The sequence below is a fragment of the Aythya fuligula genome, chromosome 2, assembly GCF_009819795.1.
Source record: "Aythya fuligula isolate bAytFul2 chromosome 2, bAytFul2.pri, whole genome shotgun sequence".
Classification (NCBI taxonomy): Eukaryota; Metazoa; Chordata; class Aves; order Anseriformes; family Anatidae; genus Aythya; species Aythya fuligula.
The window spans coordinates 138,446,805-138,459,014 of NC_045560.1; the positions used below are offsets into that span (position 1 = coordinate 138,446,805).

A 12,210-nucleotide genomic window follows, 5' to 3' on the forward strand; every position below is an offset into this window, starting at 1 on the left:
TTTTTTTTTTTTAAGAGGCTATTGTGCAATTCACAGCTGAAAATAACAGCTTTAGCAGTGTAACTGTTTAACACACAGTATTTAGATGCTCAACTGCAAAAGGAGGGATTCATCCAAAAACAAAGACTCCTCCCAGAGTTGATTAAAATGGATCAGGAACCAAAAGAAACGTGTTCCCTGGGATGGAGCTGTCTTCTCTCATACTTATTCTAACACTAACCACAAAAAGAATCCTACATTTCTGTATCAGCTATTAAACTTTTTGACAAAGGCTTCAAACCGAATGCCTATTCTGCTGCATACATACATCAGTCCCAGACCTGATCTTGCAGGTACTTAAGTGCAAAATATCTACAAAAAAAAATATCTACAAAGCTACATGCTTTATTGAGAGCCATAACATTACTGAAATTTCATTCTCTCAAAATACAAAATCGGTGAGTAAATTAGAAGAAAAACACTTTGTATATGTACAGCTCATTTCTCCATGTTTGCAACAATAACCATACTAGTAAAAAAAAATAACATTAACAGGACACATCACAGTCATGTAATTAAAATATACCATTTTAATACCATACAACTTTGGTGCACAACAGGAATGGAACCTGATTTTTATTTTTTTAAGAACAGGCTGTAAGCTCATCGTACAACACTGTAAAAATGTCACCTGTGACTGTTACACTTGCCTGGGTTCCAACAGTTATATTTGGCATGGAGGAGATACCAGCACTAGACTTGGGCTTTTTATTTTTTGCTCTGGCCTTTTCTAGCATTTTCTTCCTTTGGCTGAAAGGAACTACACCCCTGTGGAAAAATACATATTTTTAATAAAGGCTGTGAAAGAAATGCTTTGTTTAAAGCTTTGAACAATTTATTCCTTCTGCTTAATGAAGTCACGATTAAATATACAAGCCTCTGTGCCATCTTCTCCCAAAGAACTGCATAAATGACATTTTTCTCTTCATCACCACTTTCCAAATTCATCTAAAACAGAAAATCTATTAGAGAAGGAGGAAGACAAAGCGCACAACATATGTCACTGCTGAATGGCTTTCATTTTAGCCCAAAACGTTTTGAGACCTCTATCTCAGATGGCATGCTCCAGTCACAACTTTGAAGTTGCGGGTTGCTCCCTCTGAACGTGACAACGCCTTTCCTATGACTAGTTGTAGCTTCAAGAATTCACAGTTACTGGGGAAGAGGATAAGCCTTTTTTACTTCTAAGTTCTAAAAGCTTCTCCTCCTCTCTGGGGGCACAGCTGATGGACTTCAGACTCTTATGGCAGATTTAAGCAGCTACAAGGCAAAAAAAAAAAAAAAAAAAGAAACCAGAGAAAAACAAAAACCTGCAAGTGGTTTTGTAACTAGATCCACTCATTTTAGTTGACAATAACACCTACATACACAGTTAAGCATGCTTATTATTTTGATGCTACACGATTTCAACACTTCATGGTTTAGCCACGGTGGGTTAAAGGTTTAGATGCTTTTGTTCGGAAACCTCCTTCACACTAAGTAAAAGATGAAAAACATCCATTCCTAATGTTGCAAAGACCAAAGTCCTGTCTAATGTATCAGAGCCAACTGTAACCAAGTACATCAGTAGTAACAAGCTTCTGTCTACATCTGATTAACAGAAAATCAACAGTGTTATTTTTGAGGGATTTATTGAACATAAATCTTTTCATTGTTAGAATACTTGAACATTTTATATTTTGCAATGTTTATGAGTTAGATAATTTCAGCAACAAGCTCCGGAAGGAGCATCCAATATTATTTATCTGTTCCTTAGGATTCAGACCACAATTTCTAAAAGAACCTGACAGGAGAATGTGGACTTCATATCCGGGTAAGCCTGTTCCACATTTATAATCTGAAAGATGCCTGAAAGGCATAAAGAAGGCTATTCTCTTACACTGTTCAGTACTGATATATCTGAATACTAAAGCATTTATATATGTCTCCTAATAAAAATAACCTTATTCCCTTAAAGATTTTATAACTGGGTTGAAAAGCTTTAAGCATGAAGGAAAAAGAATATGTACACTTTAAAAACTGAATTTAAGCTCAAGCACAGAGTTTCAGAACCCAGAACTGTAGTCAAACAGTTTTGCAAAGACTTTAAGAACCAAGGACATTAAGACAGTCAATGGATCTGTATTTTTATACATAGACACAGTATTTACTTACCACCAATACAAGTTGTTCTCTAGTTGGGCACATGTATAAAGAGCACAACAATGTAAGGAAACAATCCGTTCTCCCTGAAGCTCCGAGTATGTCTGTGCAGTGTGCTCTAATTTAGAAGCTACTGAGCTTAAAGTTTCATCCACCCAGGTAGCAACCTAAGGGAAAAGGGAAGAAAGGAACAAAGAACACAAAGGAGAAAAAAAAAAGATGAAGAGAGATTTGCACCAATAATGTAGTATTTACTGGTTTTGAAATGACCAAAAAAAAAAAAAAAGTAGCAATGATCCCATTTGGGATGTTACCCACCAGCACCTTTTACTTTCCTAGTGAAGAGGTTTGCAGGATTTTTTTCCCCTCTATTTCCAGTACCAAACAAAAATGTGACAAAAAATGCAGGTATGCGTCATAAAATAAAACAAATGCATATGCTTTACCAACAATACTTCACGCTATCAAGTTCACGCTAAAGTGGGCATAAAAGTAAGTTTAGGTAAAATAATTTACAGTACTAAAAGCTTCAATGCCCTCTCTTTTTCCACTAATTACATTAACAAGCATCTCTGTTCCAAAACCCATATTGGTTTCAACTACAACAGCAAAAAGCCAAGCATTTCCAATCACTAGATAAAAACAGATATGCTTCAGATAGCCTTTTTCAACCGTAAATCTACCAGATCCAAGTGGTTTTGGTTATTTCACTGGGTTTTTGGTTTTCTTGCTTTTGACTTTGTTTTTATTTTTTACATTTTTACAAAGTATCAGCTGGATTCTTTTTGCAAAAGAGCTGAATGAACAAGTGAAACACTTTCTACTGAACTAACTTTACCTTCTACTAAAGCTGAAGGATTAACTTCTCTACTACACACTGCCAGTAAGTGGAAAAAACAGCTTGTCAAATTCAGCAACAGGCACTCAGCTCATACCTTGTTATTTTCAGTAGCAACAGTTGCTCTAATACTATTTGCAGAGAGGAGCACTATCTTTTCATTGGTTAATCCCAAGAACATGGCTCGTGGATGATGTAGTGAAGGATTCTTTGGAAACAATAAAAAAATATTTTAGATATTCAAAGCATAGAAAACATTCCAAAGGCAGGATTTAAAGATGTACAGTACCTGTGCATTTCTGTAAGGCTCTGATTCACTCCACTTCCACTGATAGAGTTCTCCTTTACTGCTAACTGCCACAAGCTCTGAATACAGGGCTCCAATAGAAATAAACTTTGTTCCATCCTATAAATACAGACATAGGAGGTCTAAAAAAGTGAAATTATACAACCTGCATATCAAGATTTTAATGTAAGAGATATAAATAAAAAAAAAAAAAAAAACAAAATTCTTGTAACTGTTTTCTCCAGAGTTCCACCGTATGCTGAACCTGTAGAGAAAAATGTATTCCAGATGGTCTAAAGCTCAGCATTGCCTCAAACAAAAATATGCAGTATTGCTGCTGATAGGGTGAGGGAGGAAGAAGTGGGTACTTACATAGTATTTTCCTGCAGTTGAGCAAAAAATATACGTGGCAATTAACTCTGATGGGTTATTAAAAGCTTCCACAATATTTTAAGAACAACACACTGCTCACACACTTGGGAAGATCTCAACTTCCAACATTTAAGTAGTTTATAAAATTATGTTTATTTTTTTGAACAGTAAAGCAATATAATTCCATTACTCCATTCCAAAGTAAACTCATAAAAGATATCTTCCAACTAAATCAGACATTAATTTTTCAAATTCTCTACCTCATCGATTAAACAATTTCCCTCTTCCACTACTAAATGGGAAAAAACAACTGTAAACACAACCAAATTAAAAAAAAAAATCAGTGTGCTAGATATCACTTTAATACACCATTAAGACCTAGCATACCAGACAAGCTTCTAATTATAGATTATTTTCTAATTATGGACTACTTTCAATTTTTTTCCTCTCCTTTCTAACATTTTAGCACATCTTGTAGTGAGTAGTAGAAACATCCCGCTTCACTTAGCTCAGCTGCTTTATTCTGTACACTACCTGGATCTCACAGGCCCTTTTTTCTCTCACATTTGGTTGCTTACCAATGTTGCATCAAATACTCAGCAGTTATAATCATTCTTTTCCAAGCTCCTGTTTCCCCTCGCACTGAAAGGAACCTCAGACTACAGACCCGTGAACTTGGTAATTTCACAGAATATTTACTTCTGCTTACTGAGAAACATTTGTATAGGCATTTACCAACCCTCAGCCATTGCACCCACAGTTTTTTCTCAACTTCTTTACCAGTAGAAACTAAGCATTCCCTTCCACTTCAGGGAAAATATAGCTTTTAATAGATGAAGTAGCTAGTGTAAAATCAGATGCTATAAAATTGTCTTCTAGAGCTTCAGATCTGAAAGACAGGTGCATGATAACTCATGTTATCTGGAATAGTTATCTCCCAGATCAGCATATTTAATTGCCTCTCTTGGATCAGAAGATACCACATGTAAGCCTTTCAGCCATCTGATGGGAAACTGAACTTGTGTCAGACTGTTAAAAAAAAAAAAAAAAGCCCACCATCCAGTACATTTACCTTTCCCCTAAATTAAGGGGCTTTTCTTTCAGCTTCAGAAGTTTACTAGTGGAAACATTTTGTTTCATTAATCTGGATTTACACATGGAAAAAAAAAACACAATTTTCATGCATAGGAGCGTAGATTTCAGAAGGTATGAAATAACAAAGGATTCAGTATGTTTCTTATCAAAGTGCTCAACTTTGGGAAAGAAAAGAAAGAATGCAGCAGAAAGAAGAAACCACAAGCAATTCTTTCATACCACAATAAAAGAACCTAAAGTTCGTTAAATTGTAGGAGAACTTTATTGCTCTGGAAGGCATCTCCCAGCATAGCACAGAAGTAGCATAAATGCTAATTTGAGTCATGATTAACAATTGCTATCACATAAATATTGCATATTCTGAAAAGGTAACCTACTGTAGCATAATGAGATTCAAATATTTCATCAGCATAAAGGAATCTTTCAAAGTCATCTGTCCTAATTCCTCAAATTATGGAAACCAATTAATTTTTGCTCCAAGACAGTATCATTGTTACTTTTTATATTGTCAATTTGTTTTATAAAACTTTTTATAGACAGCTTTATACCACTAATTCAGCTCAGAAGAGACCCATCATCCATAAATTTTCTTTCCCATCAAAATATTAGCACTTGTGACCTAAAAATCAGGAGCATGGCTACATACACCTCTAGAACATCACTCAAGACACGAACAGTGCAAAGATGCACAAATGGCATGACAGCTTTAGTTCTGTAATTGGAGTCTCATGTGCTTAACTCTGAGTTCAGACCAAAGGAATTACATAGCCTGAAGATCGGTGACAAAAATCTTTGCATGTCAATAGCTAAACAGAATATATGTACTTCAAACAAGCTAAATAAAGCTCAGTTTGTACCTAACTACAGTCTAGGAGGAGAAAACAGCCATACTTGTCATACAACAGACTGGCTCTGCCAGGTAAAATACATTGTTTTCACTGGCAAGTGGCACACACTACTAATACCAACAAGATTTGCACTATTAGAAGTAGTAATTTATTGAGTTGAATTCTTGGAGCTGATTTCACTTATGTAGTGGAAAAAACTCTGCAATGTTCCACATCATTAGTGTCAGATGTGGGTGAAGTCGATAATGTTGGGAACACCAGCAGCTCTCCAAGTTTCGTCCATTCCTTTCAGGATGGTGCTCTACCTCCCCTAAACTGCAGTTCCCCATCCTCATCGTGGATTACTACATTTCATGTGCTAAACGTGGAAGTAATGAAATATGAAGGAAAAATCTTGCAAACAAGACTGGTTATTTTGTAGAAATTCTTCATGTACTCAAATCTCTCCCCTAAGTTATTCTTAACTTCCAACTTTCACTGACATCTCCAGATCTCCTCTCCAATTCTCAAATTGGAAGAAATATCTGAGCTGGCACTTCAGCTAAATCATCTCCCTCATGATTTTTCTTGAAGAATTTCTGTCGGAACATACCCCCAACACAACTTAAAAGTGGGGCTATAGCAAGAAAGACGTAGAACAATTGGTTATGAATGTTCAACTGAGGGACAGAGTAAAAAGTATAGCTAATTCTAGATAAAGATGAAAGGCCCTTCCTTCTAGTAAGACACCTCCATTTAACTGGAAGTTAGGGTTTACAGCAGTGCATATGCAAAGATGTCTTGTGGAAGAATGCCAGTATATCTGAACTGAGCAAGCATGCAATTAAACATCGCAGCAAGTTAATTTCATAAAAGATGTCCAATAAAAGATCGCAATAATTATCCTAGGGCATAATCTGCTTAGTCTACAAAGAAGCAAAAAAAAAAACACATCAGGGTGGAGAAAAACAAAAATACCTAACACCTAATTCCGTAAGTTATTACTGCTAACATGTTGAATGGGCTTAACAGGAAAAACGATCTGAAGTAGCGAAAAACAAAACAGTAATAACAATGATAATAACACTACCAAAACACAGCAGTGGACATAAACTGATTTAGTATGTAGACTAAATGTAGACTAGATTTACTTTTTTATGCTAAAAACCCAGGAATCTCTCTACCCAAGCTAGATGGCCTACCATTCAACCATTATGACAACGCAAGCGGAACAAAAGCTGTCATTTTTCGCTGGCAAAGAAGCTCAAAGATACTGGCCAATTAAAAAGCTAAAATAAAATCACACCTTAGACACATGAGGTCTGGTTGGGAGAAGAACTACTTGATAAACATTCTTTTTAAGGTATCTACATTTTTCAGTTTGAATGCCAGAATAAAGATGACAGGGATTAAAAGTGAGCTGCTGTAAGCAGAAATAAGCTTCTAAATTCACCTCCCTCTTCAAGCTCTCTATCTATATTGAATCTGAAAGGAAAAAAATAGAGACAGGAAAATAAAGCAATAAATTGAATAAACTGTTTTATGAGTTTCCTTTTGCCTGTTAAATTCTTTGAACACCTACGTACTAAAAGAAGAAAAAAAACTTTATGAACTACATCAGTGTATTCAAAACATGTGGAAAAGGAAATTAATGCTTCTGTTATTAATGTCTTAACTATGAGGCTGTAAATATTTAGTTACAATTTTCATAAGTGGGTAACAAATATGCTTTATTATATTATCTCTCACAAACTAAGAGGAGCTATTCAACAAGGAAACAAGAGTATTTAATTGGAAAAACAAAACAACAACAGATTTATCGCACAGCATGCAAATAAAAGAGGCAGAAAATTTCAGTACCTTATCCGGCCACCACTGCAAGTCTTCTCCTAGAGAAACAGGGCTTTGAACAGGTGTGTTCTTCTTGTCCAGGTTTGGTTCCCCTTCCTTACTTGTAGAGCCTCTTTCATTATCAAATGAGGCTCCATCAAGCCACCTTCGTTCACGCAAACGTAAAACGGACTCACGTTCACGCAACAGCTCAGAGTCTCTCTCTAAGGGAAGAAGGAGAACTGGTATGCAATTGGGTCACACCAGTGGGATAAAAGTAAGCCACTCTCTAGTAAAGACCCTTCAGGATGCAACTAACAGCAGTTAAATCTACTCACAAAGATTAAAAATAAAAAAAGTCCTGACATGCAACATTCAAAATATTAACCCTTTCAAGCACATGTACTTTAGAATTACTAAATATAAAAATAAGCTAGAAATAAAGAAATAGTTTTGTGCATCATCAAAAATGCTACCGCATTTTCATTTGCATCATGAGAGGCCAGATAGAGTAAACATAGAAATTTAATGTTTTACAGTACAAAATACAGAGTTTTGTAGTACTGTTTTTAATCAATGAAGTAACAAAAAAAAATCTAGGTCTATACCATCTGTTAGATATTTATGCAAACCAAAAAAGAGTATTTATTAGAGAGTTTCATAATAACTTTCCAAAAAAACAGTAATTTGAAAAAGTTAAAGAAAGCAAGCATTAAAAAAGCTTTTGTACACAAGTTTGATAATCCAACCCCTTGTGTTTAAAGCAGTATCCTGTAGGACTGGATTTAGTAAATTAAAGTGCATCTGTTTTGAGTAGATCAAATGAAAACTTTTCAAGAGTCAGACAAGTTTTTAAAAAGGATCCTTGTAGGAAAATGTTCCTTACCAAAATGCTTCCCCTCCAATTGGCCTACAAACTGTCTAAAGCCAGTACTCTGCAGTTCGCTCATGCAGATAAATTTTTTAAATCAGGTAATCAAACTAACTTTCCAAGAGTCAACTATGCATGGAAAATAAGGATTATAAAATTCGTGGTAACGTCTTATATAGAATAACCTTAGGAAAGGAAAAAAAAGGAGGAATTTAGAAGGAGTTATGTCAGATGCTGAATATTTGTACATGCACATAATGCATTTAACCTATTAAGTATTTCACTTATGCTCACAAAAGTCAACTGGAATTACATGTATGAGATGACCACGTTACTCTATCAGTTTCAATAAATTACACCAAGTCTTGGGTCTTTTGCTGTATTAGAAAATTGGCAAAGTTTTTACATAAGCCAAACATAACAGCTTGTCTTACAGATATACTTCATAAATTACTGTACTTATCTTCTAGCAATCACCACACTGACCCCGACTAGTAGCTTTGTGACAGGAACTTACATGTTCAGCAATTAATATACTAGAACAGATTCATGAAAGGCAACAAAACTATACTAAACAACAACAAAAAAAAATCACAGCAGAGGTTGGATTAACAGTTTTGAAATACACTAGGTATTTGCAAAATAGCTTCAAAAAGCTAGGAAGTTGCTGCACATTCTGTTCTAAATCTTTTACGTGTAATATGCTTTACAAAACAAAACCAAAAATGCTTCAACATGGTCTTGGTATCAACTGCTAATAATTCTCTCTAATCGGCTATAAAAATGCTTCAAAAAATCAAATTGAAAAAAATCAAATTTAATTCTTTCTCCCTCCTTGATCTTTAAACACATTTCTCCTCATTCCGTAAATATAACCTCCATCATGTAATACTTAGGGAAATGTGAAGAACAGCATATTAAGAGTAACCTGAACCAAGAAAAAAAAAAAAAAGATGAAGAATGCTGCATGTCAACAATCATTACTGATTTTTGAGCCTAATTACATATTTGTAATCCATTATATGTATTAGTAGGTATTTACACTGCAGTTTAAAATAAACTCAGCATGCAAAAATTTTACATCTTGCAACATCAATGATTGACAAATTAATTTTTAACAATACGTGACTATCAAGGTTCTCACAGAACTTACCTGCTGACATTCACCAATTCATTAATAATTTTGATGACCAACAATCTACTTGTCTACTCTACATTCGACAACATATCACAGTCTACTTTCGCATTAAATCAAAAACTAAACCACCAGTGTGCACTATCACTAGCTTTTTGCACAGCAAGCTACTTATTACAAAGAAAAAAGGTGCAAAATTACCTCTGGATGAGCCTAGCCTGGAAAGTGATGAGCGCCGAAAGGATGGATAACCAAAGTAACTAATATCTTCTGAAAACATAGCATCAGCATCAATAATGACACTTGGGTGAGCAGAATGTATGTCAGCATCCAGAAGAGACATAAGATCCTCTATAAGAGGAGACAAGGGTCTTAAGTGAATAATCAGCTACTTAAAACATCAGCTAGAGAGACCATCAACTAAATAAATATCAAAACAACAAAAGAAATCCTATCTAGTAATTGAATTTCTGCTCTTCAGATTCACCAGTTCCAACTCATGTGCCTCCTATGCACCCACATGTACAATCAAGCATGGTATAGACTAGTGCATAAAACCAGTTTCCCTACAAGAACTGCTCTCTGTCACTCTTCTAACCACATTTCCCAAAGAAGTCTCGCCCAAAACAATTTTCTTCTGTAACCCAAAAATTCAGACTTTAGCCTTTCTCTTGGAAGAGCAAAGCCCTGTGGATACACATCTGACCCCAATGGATACATAAGCACAGATGTGCACACACTCATGCACGCAGACAGAACTCCAAAGATGACCTAGAATTACAACCTAGAATTAAGGAAGGACAGAACTGAGGGTGAAAGCTGGCCTTCACAAAGCCACGTCTTTGATGGCAAAGGTTACAAGTTCCTCCACAGAGAGTTTCTCTCAGAGTGCCATACTTCACTCCCAAGCTAGCAGCTTGCAGCTCTCAGTACAAACCTTGAAATGGCAGCTACATTAACAACAAACGGTTATCTGGAAGAAAGCAACATTTTTAAAAATTACATATATATTTTTAATACTACACAGTTAAACTCAGAAAGATGAACTCATACCGTGACCACCTAAGCTACTATTTCAGAAAACTTGAATTTCTCTGAAGTAGTGATCATCACTGAACTATCCATTTCCTATGGTTACTAAACTATAGCTACTATCCACCCACAAAAGAGGCTACTGAAAATTAGTAAAGCCCAGAAACACTGACTGACAAGACAGCTAAACCAGACTGGCACCTCCTTGCTACAGAAGGGACAGTCCTATTTCCATCCCTCATCACTGTGACAAGTCCCCTCCTTGGGCCAAGGTGGGATATCCAAATCTCAACCAGCTGTTTCAGGGCTTGCCTTGAAATAATTCTTCATAGGATATGGAAGCCAGGTGGGAAAAGAACCACCCCTTTCAGCAGCAGTAATCTTCAGGCCTAGTTAAGCGGGCAGTCAGACAGCACCACAAAGGTGCTACGTTACCACACACAGCACCACCCTCAGCACACGTGCTGCTGCTTCAGGAGACAGCTGTGCCCGTTCTGAAAAGTCCACACAAATTTGACTGAAAATTTAATCAGGCTCCCAAAATTAAGTTTCCAGGCTGCCACACAAGGTAAAGTCAGGAGAGCTTCTCTGGGAAGCAGAAGCACTTAAAGCACTTTGCTTAAACCACTCATGACATTAACAGAAGGCCATACCCCAATTTCCCTCAGAAAGCACACAAGGAATATCTTCAACACATGTAGTTCTCAGCCTCAACCTCATAATAAATATAAAAGAGTGACCAGAAATCAAGGTTTGGATAAGCTAAATAAAAGCATTCTTAACCTTAAAGGCTGGTTATTATGGGCCTTTTTCCTCAGTGTCTGGAACAAAGTGGGGAAAAAGAAAAAACAAACAAGAGGGTATTCCAAAACTGAAAAGAAACTAAGTCCTCTCTCACAGCTAGCAGTAATTCACCTAACAGTTCCATTTATTGACACTAAAAGTGAGAGCCATTCACATCCCAGCAAATCACAACAGTCATCCTTACATTTTCTGGAGTTTAGGAATTTAAGACAAACCAGCCATCAACAACTGTCTCCAGAAGAAAGGGTTTCACCTAAGAACAGCACTACAAATAGTGAGCTCTGGGGACTTCAAAGCAAGACCTGTGAGTTATTTTTGCAATAAATAACCCACTGGAGTATATAGTCTGTGCTTCTAAAAGCACAGTGTGGAACTGTATGGTCCACACGCTGTGTTTTAGAACATGATCCTTGACCTTGACTAGGTCAGAAAACCTACTTAAAAAAAAATAAATCTTGTTTGGCAAGCAGGCTCTGCCTTACCAAAACACTTAAGATCTCTCAGGGTGGCCTTACCCTGTTGCACATTTTATCAGTTTTCCACTGTTTTTCCACAACAATAATGCAGCAGAACACCTCACCTTAAATATCAGCTTTTAATTACCATAGTTCAGGAGCTGGAAACACAGCTGAAACATTTATCCTGATGATCACATCCACCATTCCCATTTCTTCCCAGGTAAGCTCCACCTCTGTGCAGTCTAGCAACTTTCTAATTTTTTGGTCATTATTCAGCCAGAAATTGGAAAAATTTTGATCTCTTTTAGGAACAGAATTGGCCAGCATGGGAAAAAAAATCACTAGCCTCATTCAAAATGGACAATGTCCTTTAAACTAAGCTAAACTAGAAATTATCCTGAAAGAAAATATGCACTAACTCATCGAACACACACACACACACACGTACTTTCCAGCATTTTAGATATCTTGAGGTTAGCTG

General features: G+C 36.2%; 1 protein-coding gene across 9 annotated transcripts in view; it reads right to left on the minus strand.

Moving 5' to 3' along the window:
* Window positions 1–12,210, minus strand: part of UBR5 (ubiquitin protein ligase E3 component n-recognin 5) — an 80,362-nt gene that overhangs the window by 40,916 nt on the left and 27,236 nt on the right. For 7 of the 9 annotated variants that reach the window (XM_032183391.1, XM_032183388.1, XM_032183386.1 and 4 more), the window contains 6 exons: window positions 9,637–9,786; window positions 7,460–7,671; window positions 3,309–3,425; window positions 3,117–3,227; window positions 2,194–2,348; window positions 690–807 (listed from right to left, as the gene is read on the minus strand). In XM_032183391.1, the coding sequence (XP_032039282.1) occupies window positions 690–807; window positions 2,194–2,348; window positions 3,117–3,227; window positions 3,309–3,425; window positions 7,460–7,671; window positions 9,637–9,786 (863 nt within the window). The remainder of the gene's footprint in view (window positions 1–689; window positions 808–2,193; window positions 2,349–3,116; window positions 3,228–3,308; window positions 3,426–7,459; window positions 7,672–9,636; window positions 9,787–12,210) is intronic. The other 2 variants (XM_032183390.1, XM_032183384.1) reach the window with 1 other exon arrangement.